This window comes from Callorhinus ursinus, unplaced genomic scaffold (genome assembly GCF_003265705.2).
Source record: "Callorhinus ursinus isolate GAN/ISIS: 27379988/994484 unplaced genomic scaffold, GSC_fseal_2.0 scaffold82, whole genome shotgun sequence".
Taxonomy (NCBI): Eukaryota; Metazoa; Chordata; class Mammalia; order Carnivora; family Otariidae; genus Callorhinus; species Callorhinus ursinus.
In genome coordinates, this window is record NW_027397144.1 from 1,317,982 (window position 1) to 1,336,702 (window position 18,721).

Genomic DNA, 18,721 nt, shown 5'->3' on the forward strand with positions numbered 1-18,721 from the left:
TTTTAACTCAATTAACATATAGTGTATTATTAGGTTCAGGGTTGAGTTTAGCGATTCATCAGTTGCATACAACACCCAGTGCTCATCACATCACGTGCTCTCCTTAATGCCCTGATGGTTACCCCATCCCCCCACCCTCCTCCCCTCCAGCAACCCTCAGTTTGTTTCCCATGATCAAGAATCTCTTATGGTTTGGGGTGGGGGGATGGGTTAGCCTGGTGATGGGTATTGAGGAGGGCACGTTTTGCATGGTGCACTGGGTGTTATGAACAAACAATGAATCATGGAACACTGCATCAAAAACTAATGATGTAATATATGGTGATTAACATAACAATAAAAAAATTAAAAAAAAAAAGAATCTCTTATGGTTTGTCTCCCTCTCTGATTTCGTCTTGTTTTATTTTTCCCTCCCTTCCCCTGTGCTCTTCTGTTTTGTTTCTTAAATTCCACAAATGAGTGAAATCATGATAATTGTCTTTCTCTGATTGTTATTTTGCTTAGCATAATACCCTCTAATTGCATCCACATCATTGCAAATGGCAAGATTTCATTTTTTTTGATGGCTGAGTAATATTCTATGGTGTATATATACCACATCTTCATCCATTCACCTGTCGATGGACATCTGGGCTCTTTACATAGTTCGGCTATTGTGGACATTGCTGCTATAAACATTGGGGTGCCGGTGCCCCTTTGGATCACTACATTTGTGTCTTTGGGGTAAATAGTGCAATTGCTGGGTCATAGGGTAGCTCTATTTGGCACATAAGTATTTTTTGATACCCTCCAGCATCTTCGATGAGCTCCATGTGTCATTGATGAAGTTAGTGCTGCTGTGAGTGGAGGTAATAAATTTCTAGATGTACCATGCATTTTTTTGTAAAGATTTTATTTATTCATTTGAGAGAGAAAGAGATAGCAACAGAGAGCATGAGTGGGAGGAGGGAGAGAAGCAGGCTCCCTGCTGAGCAGGGAGCCTGATGTGGGGCTCAGTCCTAGGACCCTGGGATCATGACCTGAACCAAAGGCAGACGCTTAACCGGCTGAGCCACCCAGGCACCCTGGTACCATGCAGTTTGATAGGAAGGTCTGACACTAAGTATAAACTACCTTTAGAAGAGCCATGATTCCAAAGACACTTCCCAATTCTTGCTCTTTGGCATGTTTGCCTTTAGATAAGAAGAAGATGTTCCCCAGATGATGTGGATTTTATTTTGCTGTCAGTTTCAGTTGGCAGGTGAGAAAGCACCCATGAGCTCCCGGATGTCACAAGATTCCTTGAGTATTTTCAGGGCCGTTTTCCCTCTTCCCACCTCACTGCAGTCTCTCTGGGCCTCTGTGAGAGGATCTATGGACATGAAGAGCCTGGAGGGGTGCCCTGAGGAGCCATCTTCCTTGACCCAGCCGTGGCTATATTTACGTCACTCAGCTCTCCACCTGTGAAGTAGGACTACAGGTGCATCTTGCCCTAGACAAACGCTGGGCCAGAGGTTTCAGACTTCAGAATCTGCATTTTAGAAAAGGAGATTGGGACACAGATCACTCTCACATGCCAGAGACTGGAGTGGCATCTGGAGGTAACGGGATCCTTTTCTGTCTGTAGCAGGTGTGACCTTTCACATGTGTCTGATTCAGGTCCGATTTTGTTTCTAAATGGATTTGTCTCAAAGTTATTTTTTACAAGTTTGATTCTACCACCCGCCCCAGGCTTGCTGGGTTTTGGATTTGTGGGGAAGAGATGGTGAACAGACACCAATCCTCCAGCACTCTTGTGAGGTTTATTTAAGGTACAGCACTGAGGCTCCTTGCATTTGGAGGAAATCCAGGAGGCCCAGGGGACACGGAGCACTTTCTTGCACGGTTGGGTCTGTTCTTAGGCTGGTGCACCGGTCACTGGTCCATGCCCTGCCAAGGTTTCTGGTCCTCTCTGCTCTATTACTTAGCCATGAAACCAGAAAAAAGAAGTTTGGGCTTTTGATCTGTTATCCAGGAAAATACGCCCACCTTTCAAATTAAAACTTGTCCTAATTAAGAGAATTAAAAACGTTCTTACACTTCTTAACAAAATTTATCCTTAGAACCAGAAGTGCCCAGTAAAGTTTAGGGACAGAGTCACTCCAAAAACCAAAAAAGACCACAGAAACAAAACCACATTTGTGTCAACAATAGAGGGGCTTTGAAATAACTCAGTATGTGGCAGAACGAGGGAACACAGTGGAACCACTAGAGTTCACCTTTTGAAGACTACTACATGATAAAAATGGTCCTGGGTATAATTCGATGAAGAAAAGCTTGCCTAGAATGTGCTGAGTAATACTGTTGAAAGAGAGAGAGAGAGTGTGTGTGTGCGCGTGCGTGCATGCGTGCCTGTGTGTAGAACAGTCTAGAAGGGAGGCAGGGAGGTGTGATGGGGTCCCAGTAGCAACATGAGGGCAGCTCTCCACCCTGAGAAGGCCCACCCTGCGCCGCTCAGCTCCATCCTTATGGCTCTGGTGGTGTCCCTTGTCTCTGAGGAAACCCTCAGCCCCTTTGCACTCCCCACCTCCCCCGGCCCTACTGGGAAGGGGTCAGGAGGGCAGGGTTGCTTGTTGTTCTCTGTAGGGCCAGCAAGCGCTTCACCTCTGTGTCTGGTGGGATGCTGGGTGACTTTTAAGTTCCTCTGTTCTTTTTGTGTTTTCTGTGTTTCAGCACTGCAAATGTATTAATCTGTCATCATGAAAGAAGTTATGAAATTGAAAAGTATTGTGTTTAAGGCCATATATATATAACTACACAACAGAAAAAGGGTTACCTTAACACTGAACTCTTAATCATAGAAAACCTATATAAAATTTATCAGCTCACAGCCCTATGGTGATAAGCAAAATTTACCGTCATCATTACTTTTTTTGTAGCATATTTTTGGATCTCGTAGAGGCCCTGGGTTATGGTTCTGGGTATCAGTTTTTAGTTTTTGGCAATATTCATTTAACCTCAGACACGTGAATATCGCTATAGAACTGTTTGAGATAGCAGAGTGCCGTTATTTGTGTAATACTTCTCTAAATGAACCTGTGTTTCAGACTTCCATTTATTTATTTATTTATTTATTTAAGACTTAGAGTGAGAGAGAGAGCACAAGCAGGGAGAGTGGCAGGCAGAAGGAGAAGCAGGCTCCCCGGTGATCAGGGGACCCGACATGGGACTCAATCCCAGGACCCTGGGATCATGACCTGAGCCGAAGGCAGACGCTTAACTGACTGAGCCACCCAGGTGCCCCCATTCATTTATTTTAAAGGAAACTTGGTCTCATGCCCCAGGTGGAAAACCAGCATCGTTTGCTTGAATATTTGTATTTGTTGAACTTCCAAAGGCCCAGTTGGGTACTGTTGCTGGCAACGGCTTTGAGCCTTAGTCTTGCTCTCCCTTGTTGTTACTAGGAAGGTGGCAGATACTGGGCGCAAAGGGCGTATCAGCACTGCCCTGAGACATTCTCTTTGTTGTGATCAGAATAGCAAGGGAAGTGAGACCCCAAGTGGGGCAGTGGCTGTGGACCTCCACCTCCTGAGTCCCATCCCTTGCTCAGGTGACTTTGATTTGATTTTATATGCCTGATGTATTCTCCGCTGTGACAAGAATGGAGGAGAAAGGTCTGGGTATCAGGGTTGGGGAGTTGCATGTCAGAGGCGCCAGCTCCCTGTCAAATGGGTGCTTCTCATAGTACTCCCTGTGGTCCTCCCTTGCCGCCTCGGCCTGCTGATGGCCCTGAGCCCGAGCCTGACCAGGACTTCTTTCTAGCAGGAGACCACTGTGTGCGGCTCCTGTGACGATGTCCACTCCAGACCCACCGCTGGGCGGAACTCCTCGGCCGGGCCCTTCCCCAGGCCCCGGCCCCTCCCCTGGAGCCATGTTGGGCCCTAGCCCGGGTCCCTCACCAGGCTCTGCCCACAGCATGATGGGGCCCAGTCCGGGGCCTCCCTCAGCAGGACACCCCATCCCAACCCAGGGACCTGGAGGATACCCTCAGGACAACATGCACCAGATGCACAAGGTAGGGAGCCTGCACCCAGTGCCCTGATTGGCTGGGTCCACGCGATCGGAGGTGGGAGGATGGACAGTGCATCTTGGCTTCTGCCCTGAGCCAGGAGCCTTCCTGCCTTGTGTCTCCCGTACCCATCATTCCACATGGGAGATGTAGTCACACTGCTCCAGAGTTGCCTTTTGTTAATGAATAAATGTCCAGATCCCTAAAAGGTGGCTTATGTCACATGATTTCCTGCACTTGGTTGCCACGCACTCACTGTCCTGACTTCTGGAACTGATCAGAGATGCTTTTGCCAGTGAAGTGAGGAAAAAAAACCTCTTAACACAAATAGTTTTCCTTTCTCACTGCGTTCCTGGCTGGTGGCTGGGGAAAACAAGGAACAGCTTCCTATCTGTATCAGTGTCTAAAGGAAGAAGTGACATGTTCAAGTCTCAGAGACCACGAGAGATCCTCGTAGAAGGGGGGTCTCTGCTGACCCCTCTAGCCTCCCTCCCCAGGCTATCCATGTGTTTGTACCCATGCCACTTAAATCTCCCCCTGCCCATCGGGTGTAGGTGGTTATTGTGCCCATTTTACACATCTCTCGGAGAGATGGTCACTTACCGAGTCATTGGTGGAGCCTGCTCATCCCTCTGGCCCTTCTTGTCTTCCGCATCTCCCGCACATTTCTGTCAACAGTATCTTGTTGCTTCCTTCTTGGGAAGCTGTTGGTGACCTGACTGCCCCCCTGCCCACCCCCACCCCCCATTGAATCTGGGTTCTCCAGCGCACAGCCTCTTTCCCTCTCTGCTCATTTTGTTTCTTCCTCTTGGAATTGCTTGCACATACACCACACATCTGCTAGACACCAGCTGTTTGTCCTGCACTGTGTTAGGAGCCCAGGGGCCAGGGGCCATGGTAGTGGGACACCCCTCGCCTGCAGAGACGTCAGCTTCCCGAGGGCCCCCCCTTTTCCTGCATTTGAAGCCGCTCCTGTGGTCCCCGCCAAGCACCCTCTCCTCTTCTCTTCTCTCATGGCACACACTGAGCTGTAATTGACTTTGCTGGGCCACCCATGAGACTGAGTTCCCAGAGACCAGGATATTCATGCCATTCAGGGCCTAGCAGGGTGCCGAAAAATGTCCTTTACCATCCATTCCAGTTGGGGAAGTACTTAGTGCTAAGCCTTTGGAGGGAAAATAGGTGTCATCATTCTGCAGAGTTCTGATGTGCCTCTTAGGAGGGACAGAACCATGCCACAGACACTTTCCTCCCAACTAGTAGGCTGGAGGCCAGTCTCAGATCAGTGAGGACACCGAACATAGTGTAATCATACTTACAGGCAGAAATTTCTGTCTGTCCTTCTGACTTACAGTCTCCCAAGGAAGAGGGTTTCTGATCCAAAGATTGGTGGTCACCAGGTCTCCTTGTGACGATTAATGGGGAGCTTGGTTTCCCAGCCAAAACAGCTCCTCTCCAGGAGCTCATGTGTTTTCTGCATGGTATTTTGGCCATCTGAAACTGTCTCCTGGCGCCCTGATTCGTCTGCCCCTTCACTTCCAGACCTCTAGGCTCCTAGGTGGTTGCCCACCGCCGAGTAACATTGCTTTCTGCATCTGCTTGACACTTTAGTTGGTGTCAGGACCATGGCTTGGACCTCAGCTGCTTGGTCACATTGGTGATTCAGTACATACTGGGGCGACCTTGGGTGAACATTTTTAGTGGCAATGAACTCTCGGGTGCACTTTGCATGCTGCCTCTTCCTGTTCCTTCTTGTTGAGCTTGCCTTGTCATTGTCCCCTCTTGTAGCCAATGGAGTCCATGCATGAGAAGGGCATGTCGGATGACCCCCGCTACAGCCAGATGAAGGGAATGGGGATGCGGTCGGGGGCCCACGCAGGGATGGGGCCGCCGCCAAGCCCCATGGACCAGCACTCCCAAGGTACTGTTGTATCACTCTTCTTTCCTTGTGCTTGTTGTTCCCCCCACCCCAAAACCTACCCTGGGTGTCCTGAGGTCATTTTCCTAGTTGGGTTTCCCGGTGTCCCACAGGCAGATTCAGGGTAGACCCAGGACAGTTCAGCCCTGTGGCATACTCTGCCACAGAGGGCTGTTGAGCTTGCACTTGGCTGGTGCCCCGTTTTGGGCCGGCTTGTCTTAGAGCAGCCTCCAGAGAGGAAACCCTAGTAGGATGCATCCATATGCAGCCCTGAGTTTAGACAGGGGCTGAGCAGGTTGGGCTTCTCGGGCCAGCAGCTCTCAATGCATCCAGGAATGTACTAGAAATGCAGATTCCTGGGGCCCCGCTTCAGACTGCTGAGACAGAATCTTGGGGTGGTTGGGCTCTGCTTTAACAAGCCTTCCATGTAGTTTTTCTGAACAGGGCAGTTGTAGAATGATGGAGTAGATGACTTCCTTTCATCTGGGTGGGAAGCTCAGTTCCTCCCTGGGCTCTATACTGAATGGACGTTAGGGGCATGGTCTGTCCAAGTTGAAGGGCAGGAGGGCAGGCCCGAGGAAGGCCTGGATCTGTGTAACAGCTCAGCATTGACCATCAGCAAGCAACTTGCTGAAAGCTGAGCCGACCCAAACCGGTGCTGCTGGCCACTGGTCAGGCTGCCTGCGTGTGCCGTCTCTCTGGGTGCTTTTCCTTTGAATCCTGGGATTAAAGTCATTGGCCGCCCCCTGTCTCGGGGTAGGAGCTGGTGTAAGCACAGTTGAAAGGTTACTGTCTTTGCCTTAGAAATCATAGGATGTGTGTTGCCGAGTGACCACTTGGATCCCACATTGCTTCACAGGTTACCCTTCTCCTCTGGGCGGCTCTGAGCATGCCTCCAGTCCAGTTCCAGCCAGTGGCCCGTCCTCAGGCCCACAGATGTCCTCTGGGCCAGGAGGGGCCCCCCTGGATGGTGCTGATCCCCAAGCTTTGGGCCAGCAGAACCGGGGCCCGACTCCATTTAACCAGAACCAGCTGCATCAGCTCAGAGCCCAGATCATGGCATACAAGATGCTGGCCAGGGGGCAGCCCCTCCCTGACCACCTGCAGATGGCGGTGCAGGGGAAGCGGCCAATGCCCGGGATGCAGCAGCAGATGCCAACACTACCTCCACCCTCTGTGTCTGCAACGGGACCTGGCCCCGGCCCTGGCCCTGGCCCTGGCCCGGGTCCGGGACCAGCACCTCCAAATTATAGCAGGCCTCACGGTAAGGCCCGCTCTCCCCAGCGCTCGGGGTAGGGAGGGGACTCAGAGCAAACTACCAGAAGGTGGGCAGTGATGTCAGCAGACCTGGGCTCTGCTACCCTTGGGCACCCCCCACCCCGCCCCTGCCGGAGACCACATGGTGTCGGCAGCACTCGGGGTGCTCAGGCAGCAGAGCTGCTTTCGTGCTCAATGTTGTTTCTCCAGCTGCACCCCCCGCCGCCTTGCCCACACTGAGGGGCTTGTTGTTGGGTGTGTCCCCTGGAGCCAGGCCTGCCCATGGGGATGGATGCAGGCATAAACACAGGATGCCATTTATTGTCTTGTTTGTTTCTCCATATGTGTAGGTATGGGAGGGCCCAACATGCCCCCCCCAGGACCCTCTGGCGTGCCTCCTGGGATGCCAGGTCAGCCTCCCGGAGGGCCTCCCAAGCCTTGGCCTGAAGGTAAGTCCCCTCTGTCTTGGTGACATGCCTCTTCCCTGGCTCCTATCACAAGCTTGCGCCATGCCGCCCCTGAGAGGAGTCTGCTCAGAGAGGGGGCCAAGGACAAGTCCTCCGTTCCTTCAGCCTTCTTTGGGTCTTACCTGTCCCTGGTCAGGTCACAGGGGCTTAGGTTGTTGCACTGCATGATTCCTGCCCCACCTTGTCCTGTGGGTCGTGGTAATCATGGGGTCTCCTCACCAAGGAAAGGAGGATCCTAGTGAATGAGCCCCCTGGATGACTCAAGTGAGAGCTGTGGAGAGGCGCTCCCACAGCCACAGATCCCGTCCTTCAGGACGGGGTGCCTCTGAGCCCAGAGGCTGTGTGTGACCCCCTTCCCTCCTGAGAACACCACCCCCCCGGCCCCCAGTACTGTGGGAGGCAGGCAGGGCGACCAGGTGGCTCAGGGCTCCGCTTCTGCTGACTGTGTGGCCTCTGTGTTCTGTGCAAGACGTGGTCATCGGGGGTGTTGGAGGGTCCCCTCTTGCGGTGACATATGGACAAAACGGACTCATTCCTTGTCCCCTCGGAGCCCGAGGTTTAGTGATGGGCACAGGAGAGCTCATCACTTAAGTAAGATTCCTTGGGCACCAGATGAAAGTCGGAAACTGCTGGTCCCGTGAGGCCGCACACAGCAGGACCAAACCCGGGAGCGGCGTTTAGGCAGGGGTGGCTTCGGGAGGGGACATGTCTGCTGAGGTCTGGAGGAGGCAGGAGGGAGGGGGACCCCCGAGGGACCCCCGAGTGAGAGGCAGCATGGCGGCCTGCGCAGGCCTCGTCAGGCTTGGGGATGAGTTTGTCCCCCAGGGCCGTGAGCACCCAGCAGGCTTTTCATTTACCCCCAGAATTGAGCCAGAACTCAAAGCTGTGTGCCCCTTCTGCCTGACTCATCTTCCCCCACCCTGACCCAGGACCCATGGCGAATGCTGCTGCCCCCACGAGCACACCTCAGAAGCTGATCCCCCCACAGCCAACGGGCCGCCCCTCACCTGCACCCCCCGCCGTCCCACCCGCTGCCTCCCCGGTGATGCCGCCCCAGACGCAGTCGCCGGGGCAGCCTGCCCAGCCTGCCCCCATGGTGCCATTGCACCAGAAGCAGAGCCGTATCACCCCCATCCAGAAGCCGCGGGGCCTGGACCCTGTGGAGATCCTGCAGGAGCGGGAGTACAGGTGAGGGCGCTGCTGCCTGGGGCCACTTGGGGTTGCTGTCCCCAGCCCCAGTCAGCCCTGACACGTGTCGGTTTGACTCACAGTTCTGAAGGCTGGTGGGGTATGTGACCAGAAATCTGTCACCAGTTGCCTAGTTCTCTGTGTTGCTATGTATCCTTCCATAGAAATCCTGTGTGTGTATAGGCAGACAAATACAAGTAGCCATGAGGTGCCCAAGTGTTTCATGATGTGCACATGGTTCCTCCAGTGAGAGCAGAGTCAGATCATCCTCTATTTGTACCAAATGAGCTTTTCTTTTTTTTTTGGTTGCGTAGTATTCTATCCATTGGCTTTTTACTGTCATTGATTTAGCCAGGACTCTGGCGGAAGGGATGTCAAGTTGTTTCTAATCTTTTTTTTTTTCCCTAATCTTTTGTTAAAACAATGTTGTAGTCAACACACTTGCATTTCTCTCTTTTCCCACATGTGCACATGTGTCAGAGTAAATCCCTAAAAGTGCCATGGCTTGTGTACAGGGGACCTAGGCAGGGAAGTTTCCTGGATTCTGCAAAACTGTCCTCCGTAGAGGTTGTACAGATAGATATTGGAATGGAAGTGCTTTTTTCTCCTAACTTTCAGTTCATCAGCACTCAAAAAGCAACCTATCAGAGCTTTGTGGTGGGCCCTCTCAAACATCACTAGTTGCTGGCTGTTTTGCCAAGGCCTTCTGGGTGCCAGGCGCTGGGGGAGATAGTGGGTGCACAGTGCGCCCGTATCACTCTATTCCACGTGGTTGGGACACCTCAGGTTCGCCCCCGGAGCACCTTGCCCTCCCCTGTTTCCCATTGCATTGACAACTTGTTCAGGGCTGGCCTCCCTTGGTAAACATAAGCCCCGTGCGGGAGGGGCTGTGCTTTGTTCACCATAATCCCTGGATGTATCAGTAACTCTTTGTCTAATAACAGTCTCCAAAGTGCCTCACCAGCTGTGATGTGCTCTGGAGCTCCAACTCCTGTACCCAGGCGCCGCTCCTCCAGCTCCGTTTAGATAGCTTAAAATGGCCTTTCACATGTCCTCGCGTCCCCCACATTTCCCTCCCATTTCTCTCCCCATGCACCTGACAGCAGCTCATCGGGCCAGGCCCTGCCTCCCCTTCACAGTTGCTCACCCTCCCTCGTCTCCCACGTCCTCATCTCAGCTCCTCTCCCCAATCCCAGGAACTAGTGGCCTTTTCCACACTGTGGACACCTGGTCTACACCACGTTGCTGGCCTCCCTGCTCTCCCCCCTCACTTGTGCAGTCTGTTTCCCCACATAGCAGTTTGAGGTCTCTTTTTATAATTAACTTCCATTGGATCTGTTCCCCAGGTTCAAACCTGCCACTGGTATCCCACTGCCCATCCAGTGAGCACCTTTTTGTTTAGCCCCTGCCCAAGGCTCTGTCCTTGCCTAGGCCACTCTTCCTGTTCCTCTTTTTCTGTGGAACAAGTGAGACTCATTTCTACTCCCGGGGCTTTGCACAGGCTGCACATGACTCCTTGGCTGATTTAGGCCTAATTGCTGAGGTCACCTGCTCATAGAGGCCCTGCTTACCCTCCTCACTTCCAGCCTCCTTCTCAGAGTACTTGGTACTTTCTGGAATTAGTGTAGATATTTAATTTTTTAACTCCTTTATGGCCTGTCTTGTTGATAAGCCTGTGAGCTCTGAGAATAACAAATTAATCTTGTTTAGTCTTGTTTAGTGCTAAGGCCAAACATCTGGATCAGTCCCTGGCACACAGTAGGTGTTTCATAAATATGGTGTGAAACGTTAAGAAGGGGGATTATCTCATTTGAACCTTAGACCAAGCCTGTAGGGTTGCTCTGCGGGGTTGTCCCTGGGCTGGGGTGGAGACACTGGTCCACCTAACTCCACAGCCAGCTGTCGCTGCTGAAAGGTCACAAGGCAGCTGTGCCCTCTCAGGTTCAGGTTTGTCGTGCCTGCCCCGCTCTTTCTGTGTTCTGTGTTTTGGCTGGCTTCCTTTTCTGAGCCATTTCCCATCTCCTGACCAGGATCTGCCTTCCTTGAGGGATGGATTCTTCTGAGGCTCCACCTTTAAAGAAGGGGAACAGGTGGGCTCCTGTGAATATACAAGAGCTCTCATCATCTCTCCTTTCTTCTGTCTTTGCCACCCAGGCTGCAGGCTCGAATCGCACACCGAATTCAGGAACTTGAAAACCTTCCCGGGTCCCTGGCCGGGGATTTGCGAACCAAAGCGACCATTGAGCTCAAAGCGCTCAGGCTGCTGAACTTCCAGAGGCAGGTGGGCACAGGCACAGGCCCGTTGCTTGAGGAAAAGAGCCTCTTCTGCCAACGTTGATGCTTAGATTCAAAGAGCTACTTGCCAGGCAGTTACTAAATGTGTCCTGATCATTAAAAGCAGCAGTGACCTCGCATCCTCATTGGCTAGCTGTCCTCTCCTGTCCATGTCCTGCACAGTGGTGGGACGTTAGCTGTTCTTGGGATGAATAGTTGTGGGTCTTTCCTAAGGCTGTAGTTGCCAGCTTAAAACAGGAGACTTAAGTGGGCCTATTTTTGAGGGTGCTATACTTTTGAATGACCCATAAGGAATATTTTATGTGTGGTTGATGGGAGACAGAGCTGGAGACCTGCAGGTTTGAGAGAACCTTCTGCTGGGTGTCCAGAAGCAGTCATCTTCTGACCCATGCTCACGCTGTCTGTGGGCACCCACCAGACAGCATTTAGAACGGATCCCTCTGGAAGGAGCAGCAGTCTTGAGATAGGTAATTATGTGTGGGTCTGACAACGTTGTGCCCATCATTTCTTCCTTCCTCAAGCTACGACAGGAAGTGGTGGTGTGCATGAGGAGGGACACGGCCCTCGAGACGGCCCTCAACGCCAAGGCCTACAAGCGCAGCAAGCGGCAGTCCCTCCGTGAGGCCCGCATCACCGAGAAGCTGGAGAAGCAGCAGAAGATCGAGCAGGAGCGCAAGCGCCGGCAGAAGCACCAGGTGCGTCCCCGCCCTGCTGCGAGGCTCAGCCTGCGTGCCTGGGCTGCAGGAGCTTGCACGCTGTCGAGTCTCGTTTGGTTTGTTTCTAAGCATGCTGGCTGTCTGTCTCTTCTGTTCATCACAACAGTATTCTAGCACCGAGAATATGGTAGTGGACAAAGCCAAATGGCAGTAGGAGAACGGGCCATAATCACATATGCCATGTTGGGCGGTGATAGGGTATGAAGAGATGGAAAGCAGGAGTGGAGAGGGACGGGGGGCTGTTGACACAGCATGGTTGGGGGAGTTCTCTGGGAAGGCGGGATCTGAGGGAGGGAGCCACAAAGACATGTGGGCAAGGAGCTTTGCAGATTGAGGGGAAGCGCAAAGGCCCTGGGGCTGGAATGTGCCATGTGTTCTGTGACCAGCAGGGATCCCAGTGTGGCTAGAGTGGAGTGAGCAAGGGAGAGAGTGGGATGAGGCGAGGACAGAGAGGTGTGATGGGCAGAGCATCTGGGCTGAGGAGACAACTTGGGCCTTTGCCCTGAGTGAGGTGGGAGCCATGAAGGGTCCTGAGCAGAGGAGGGCGTGATCTGACTTAGCTTTTACAAGATCAGTCAGGAGGACTGCATCTCTGCTGGAGTCGGTTATGGGGATGTTTTGGTTTGTTTGCTCATTTACGTTTTCTAAAGCTTTTCTCTAGTCTATACGTAGTACTGGTGTAGTTTAAAATTTAAAAAGTCACCACTCAGCGTTAACCACTGGTAGCATTTTGGGATATAGCCTTCAGATTGGTTTTCTGTATGCACAGAGTATCCAAAAGTTAAATAGCTTCCTTTAAACAGCCATATGCACCCATTGACTTGTTTTTAAGTATTGGGGAAGCATGATTTTTAACGTTTACGTTGTATTCCTTCTCTGCCTTAGCATCCAGTAATTTACGTAACCGTTTCCCTGCTGGGGCACATGTAGCCTGTTCTCAACCTTGCAATGTTAGAAATCATGCTAGAAGAGACGTTCTTGAACTTGAATTGTCTTGGCCAATATCTGCTGTTTTCCTTAAAGGGAATTCCTCGCAGTGGAATGACTCATTTGGAGGGTGAGGGTCTTTCGGGGTGGTTAGTGTTCAGTACCAGATTGTTTGGGCAAGGCGGCTGGCCCTGCCTGTTACCCTTGAGGGAGGGCCCCTCTTACCACAGTCCCTGGCGTGGGGCTTTCCTTGCACAGAGAACGCCGAACCTCAGGGGCAGACAGTGTCGTCGCACCATTTTGATTACATCCTCTTGGTTTTAAACAAGCTCCCTTTAAAGTTTTGTCTGCTTTGCGGCAATGTTACAGCAACTCCTGGGGAGTCGCCAGTCCTCTCTTTTGTGTATGTCCCTGCAGGAATACCTCAATAGCATTCTGCAGCATGCCAAGGATTTCAAAGAATATCACAGGTCGGTCACAGGCAAAATCCAGAAGCTCACGAAGGCGGTGGCCACCTACCATGCCAACACGGAGAGGGAACAGAAGAAGGAAAATGAAAGAATTGAGAAAGAGAGGATGCGGAGACTCATGGTAAAATTCTGCCTTCGTGATGCTGTGTCTCTTCCTGTTCCCTCGTGGGTGCTTTGGGTGTGGCAGGCACCAGGGATCCTGATTGCCTTGCGTTACACCGAAGCGGAGTACTGCTCAGAGTTAGAGGTGGGACAGAGAAAGAGCTTGGGTTTGGGAGTCCAAAAGACCTGGCCTGTTCATTCTGTCAGTGATCGGGACACCTTAGGCTGGTTAGCTGACTGCTCTGTGGTCTCTCCAGAAAACGGAGGGGGCACGCACTGTAGGTTGGGAGAGTCTGTCCCCACCCTTTGTGCCTGGCTATTCAGGGTGATTCTCTAGTTGGGCAGATACTGACAGGCACTGCCGTATGCACGCAGCCCCAGTAGTAAGGAGAAGCACGCAGTCCCTACCCTCCCGGCCGCTCCTGCTGGCCCGAGAGAGACAGATGCCCGGGCCGAAGAAACGAGACTGTTTTGGGTGGTGTGAAGTACCCTGAAGAGAAGGAAGCAGGATGAGGGAGTGGGGATTGATGGGGTGTTATGGGAAGAGTGGGCATGACTCCCTGGATGAAGTGCCTTCCAGGGATAGAGGAACCAAGGGCGAGCACCTGAGGTGGCAGAAAGCCAAGTGCGAGGCACAGCAAGAGGCCCCTAGAATAGCATGATGAGGGCACGAGTGAGGTCAGAGTCCCTAGGGCAGTCATGTGGGGCCTTGTAGGCCACAAGGAAGGCTTTAGATTTAATTCTAAAGGGGGAGCCTCAGGAGGCTGTAAGCTGGGTCGACATGATCTGATGGATTATTAGAAAGCCAGGAGGTGCTTGTTACATGGGTCTGTGAGAGTAATCTGGCCTGGACCAGAGAGAAGTGTTTGGATTTGGGGTGCGTTTGTGGACAGAGGGGCCAGGACTTGCTGTTGGCCTTTTCAAATGACTTCTGGCAAAAGTATGTCTGTCCAGCAGGCCCCCTCAGGGTCTTCCTTGGGTAGGGGTTGAGGAAATGCTGAAGGGGGAGTCGATAGCTGTGTGAAGGGCGTACGTACAGCACAGTTCTGGCGTCAGCTGAGCACTCCCGTGGTGAGGGTCTGGTTGCTGCTTAACAACAACCCCCAGTGGGCTTCTTGACTCTGGATTACCGGCCTTGGGCACTAAGGGACGAGCACGTGTGTCTCTTGCAAGCAAGCACCATAACCTCACCTTTCTGCAGGCTGAAGATGAGGAGGGGTACCGCAAGCTCATCGACCAGAAGAAGGACAAGCGCTTGGCCTACCTCTTGCAGCAGACAGATGAGTACGTGGCTAATCTCACGGAGCTGGTGCGGCAGCACAAGGCTGCCCAGGTCGCCAAGGAGAAAAAGAAGAAAAAGAAAAAGAAGGTGCGCTGGGACCTGGCCATGTGCCTGCGCCTGGGTGGGACTGGAGCAGCCGTCTTGGCACGTGTGCCTGGGCCTCCCCGGTCAGTGAGTGACCATGTCTCTCTTTATCTCCAGAAGGCAGAAAATGCAGAGGGACAGACGCCTGCAATCGGACCTGATGGCGAGGTAAGGGATCAGGAGTTTCTTTTCGTGGAAATGCCACCCCAGCCCTGAAAGCTTAGATCTATTTCATCCATTAAATTTGTTTTTCTTTTTAAATCACCAGAGCTATCGGGCGCCTGGGTGGCTCAGTCGGTTAAGCGACTGCCTTCGGCTCAGGTCATGGTCCCGGAGTCCCGGGATCGAGTCCCACATCGGGCTCCCCCTTCTCTGTGGGGAGTCTGCTTCTCCCTCTGCCTCTGCCTGCCACTCCCCCTGCTTGTGCTCACTCTGTCTCTCTATGTCAAATAAATAAATAAAATATTTTTAAAAAAAATAAATAAATAAATCACCAGAGCTATCTATGACGATGGGCAGAATCCACACATGTCCCCTGCCACATCCCATCCCTTCCTCAGTCCCATTCCCAAGAGGGTACATTGTCAGCTCCTGGTGTGTTCCCTTCCAGACTTCTTTTTTTGTACATGCCATTATTTCGTTAGTTTCACTCTGACATAATTACAGGACAGAGAATTCCGACCCCTTCCTCACCTGGGTTCTCCGTTTTCCCACACATTTTTCCCTAAACCATCTGAGAGTTAGATGCAGACATGGCGAGCCTTTACCTCTGTATATTTCAGCGTGTTTCCTAGAAACAAGGTCGTTTTTCCATCACTGTACAGTGATTAATGAGCAGAAACGAGCATGGCTGCGATAATACCGTGATCTCGCCCACGGTGCTTATTAAGGTTTGGACAGTGGTCCCTCTGGGGTCCTTCATGGCAACTCCTGAGGCCATGCATTGCGTTGAGGGGCAGTCCTTCTAGGCCTTTGATCCTGAACAGCTCCTCGCTTCGCCTGAGCCTTTTCTGACCTTGGTATTTCTGAAGAGCACAAGCCAGGTATTTCCCACAGAGGCCTTTTGTTTGGGTTTGACTTGCCAGTTCCTTGTGGTTAGATTCAGGTTATGTGTTCTTGGCAGGAAGACTCCAGAGTGACGCTGTGTTCCTCTCTCTGCCTCACATCGGGAGCACATGGTGTAGATGGCTTCAGTCCCTGGTGATGTTGACCATGATCCCACGGGGTATGCCAAGGCATCTCTGATGAAAAGTTACTGTTTTTTCCTTTTGTAATTATTAAGTACCTTGTGGAGAGATGCACAAGGCTCTTTAAACGTATTTTACCTCCTCTTACTTCCACCCACTGGTTTCTTCATCTGTTTAATTGGTCTTTGCCTGTATCAGTTTTTGCCATCATGGTTACAAAATGGTGATCCCCCCGCCCTTCACCCTGAGCCTCCCCTCCCCCATGATTTCTTCTGCATTTTTTAGATGACTTTCTACAGGAAGGAAAAGCTTTCTCTCTTCTTTCCTCTCTGGCCCATGGTGCAGTTTGCCAACCCCTGGTACCAACTCACAGGATTCTCATTTAGTTTAATCCTTTATGGTCATTATTTTGATGTTCAAATTATTCCAGTTTGGGCCAGTAAGGGCCCCTTCCACTTGGCCCATGCGTCCTTTGAGGGCTTCCTTACTTCCTTGCACACTGAGATAGCCCAAGCTCATCTTCTGCTTTCCCAACCAGTATTTAGAAACCCAAGATCACTCTTTCTCTCTGTCTTTGACCCTCTATTCCATAAGCAAAGTAGGTACGTAAGCACGTTCTACACCCAGCGTGGGGCTTTAACTCACAACTCCGAGATCAAGAATCGCATGCTCTACTCACTGAGCCAGACAGATGGCCACCACGATCTCTTTAGATGCAATTGTTGATATGGGGTATCATTGCTTCTAGGCCCTCTTGGCAAACAGATCTAGGGAATAGGTGTATGTGTGCATGCGTATCTTCATTGCTATTCTGTACGTTCAAAATCTTACATTCACATGGACATCTTTGCATCTAATCTAATACCATATGGCTATTTCTATTCTTCTCTCTTTCCTTATTATAACAGCTTGAAACTTGGGTCCCATTAGCCATGGTATATTTTCTTATTTACCCGATCCTAGAAAATACATTCTAGGAAATGCATTGAGAATTGTTAACTCGTACTCCTGTGGAAAACAGGCCTCCTCAGAGAGTTTAGTTGGTATTTGGAGTTATTCAGCCTGAAACTAATGTGCTCCAAATATTACATTTAAAAGTTACTTGGGTTAGTTCTCCCTTATGCCCCCATTAGTGCGGTTTCCCCTGTCCTTGTTGGTTTTATTTATTTACTCATCATTTTTATGTATTTATTTTATTAATTTTTTTAAAAGATTTTACTTATTTGAAATAATGAGAGAGAGAGAGCGCACAAGCCAGGGGACAGAGGGAGAAGCAGGCTCCCCACTGAGCAGGGAGCCAGATGTGGGGCTCAATCCCAGGACTCTGGGATCATGACCTGAGCCGAAGCAGAGCTTAACTGACTGAGCCACCCAGGCACCCCTTTCATTTATGTATTTAACGTGTGAAATTTCACTAGTCTGGTTCTGAAAGTCAGAAGCATACAAAGTGGCCCACTCAGGGCTTGCTGTCTCCACACCCGTTTTTTCCCTACCACATCCCTACCTGCCTCCTGAAAGCCGCCGTTCTCACTCAATACACTCATTTGGAGGAAAGATGTATAAAAGGGGGAGGTGTAAATAAGTGGTGTTTCCTTTCCCACCTCCCCCACCCCCTCCTCACTCCCACCTCCCGGAGGAAAACTGAGTAACCATTTGCTCTGGGGCCTTTTCTGTGTATGTTCCACCAGATGGTTTTCTTTTTCCAGCCTCTCATTGTATCTCTGACATCTTCCCACATTAGCTCACATACACTTACCTTATTCTTTCAGTGTCACTGAAATATAGTATTTCTTGCAGAAAATATTTAAACAGTATGATGAAAAGCAAAAGCCCCCACAGGACCTGCTCTCTCACGACATGCATGTTGAACATGCATCCAGGAATCATTTTCCCTATGTCCTTTTTGTTTGTTTTAAGGCCTTTTGGGGTGATCTAGACACAGCTAGACTCTTGCCATTCAGGAGAATATCTTGGGCCACTTTCCAAATCAGGCCATTAATTCCATTTTAATTTTAGGGTGTCATGTGTTGGGATCTCATTCAGCATGCAGACGGATATTTAGATTGCTTCACATCTGTAGCTGAGATGAAGATCCTGCACTGCTCAGCTCTGATGCACCACCACGTGCCCCTCCCTTCCTGGAGGCTGTTGCCCTGTTCCCTTTCTCCTATTGCACACGTTGTTGTCATGAGCCTCCTTGTCCATTACCTTTTCGTGCTCTTCCCCAGTTGGCGTGGCCTGCCATAACAAAACACCATGGCTGAGGTGGCTTCAATAACAAAAAAAGTATGTTCTCACAGTTATAGAAGCTGTAAATCCAAGATCAAAGTGCAGCAAGGTCAGTTTCTGGTGAGGGCTCTCTTCCTGGATTGTGGATGGCTGCCTTCTTGCTGTGTCCCCATATGACGGGAGAGACAGCAAACTTTGCTGTCTTTTAACAGGGGCACTATCCCATCCCGAGGACCCCACCCTTGTGACCTCAACTAACCCTCATTACCCCCCCCAAGACCCCATCTCCACATGTAGCCACATTGGGGCTTCAGCATTTGAATTTGGGGGGGACACAATTCAGCCCATAGCAGATGCACACTTTTTCCTGGAGGCCAGATTTCCAAAGCGAATGACTAGTGATTAACTCAAATAGGTATTTATTTCATGAGATTTTATTTTATTCTGTTACTTATTTATTTATCTTTTAAGTGGGCTCCATGCCCAGTGTGGGACTTGAACTCATAACCCTGAGATTGAGAGTCGTATGCTCTGCCGACTGAGCCAGCCAGGCGCCCCATGAGATTTTATTT

General features: G+C 51.0%; 1 protein-coding gene across 8 annotated transcripts in view; it reads left to right on the top strand.

The window, feature by feature from the left end:
- SMARCA4 (SWI/SNF related BAF chromatin remodeling complex subunit ATPase 4) overlaps nucleotides 1-18,721 on the top strand; it is an 88,446-nt gene that overhangs the window by 13,633 nt on the left and 56,092 nt on the right. For 5 of the 8 annotated variants that reach the window (XM_025863361.2, XM_073887683.1, XM_025863364.2 and 2 more), the window contains exons 2-11: nucleotides 3,784-4,033; nucleotides 5,816-5,948; nucleotides 6,805-7,209; nucleotides 7,553-7,651; nucleotides 8,599-8,857; nucleotides 11,012-11,138; nucleotides 11,674-11,847; nucleotides 13,213-13,386; nucleotides 14,569-14,736; nucleotides 14,851-14,901. In XM_025863361.2, the coding sequence (XP_025719146.1) occupies nucleotides 3,812-4,033; nucleotides 5,816-5,948; nucleotides 6,805-7,209; nucleotides 7,553-7,651; nucleotides 8,599-8,857; nucleotides 11,012-11,138; nucleotides 11,674-11,847; nucleotides 13,213-13,386; nucleotides 14,569-14,736; nucleotides 14,851-14,901 (1,812 nt within the window). In that variant the 5' untranslated portion in view covers nucleotides 3,784-3,811. Of the gene's footprint in view, nucleotides 1-1,326; nucleotides 1,581-3,780; nucleotides 4,034-5,815; nucleotides 5,949-6,804; nucleotides 7,210-7,552; nucleotides 7,652-8,598; nucleotides 8,858-11,011; nucleotides 11,139-11,673; nucleotides 11,848-13,212; nucleotides 13,387-14,568; nucleotides 14,737-14,850; nucleotides 14,902-18,721 lie in introns of all 8 variants that reach the window. The other 3 variants (XM_073887682.1, XM_073887684.1, XM_073887681.1) reach the window with 3 other exon arrangements.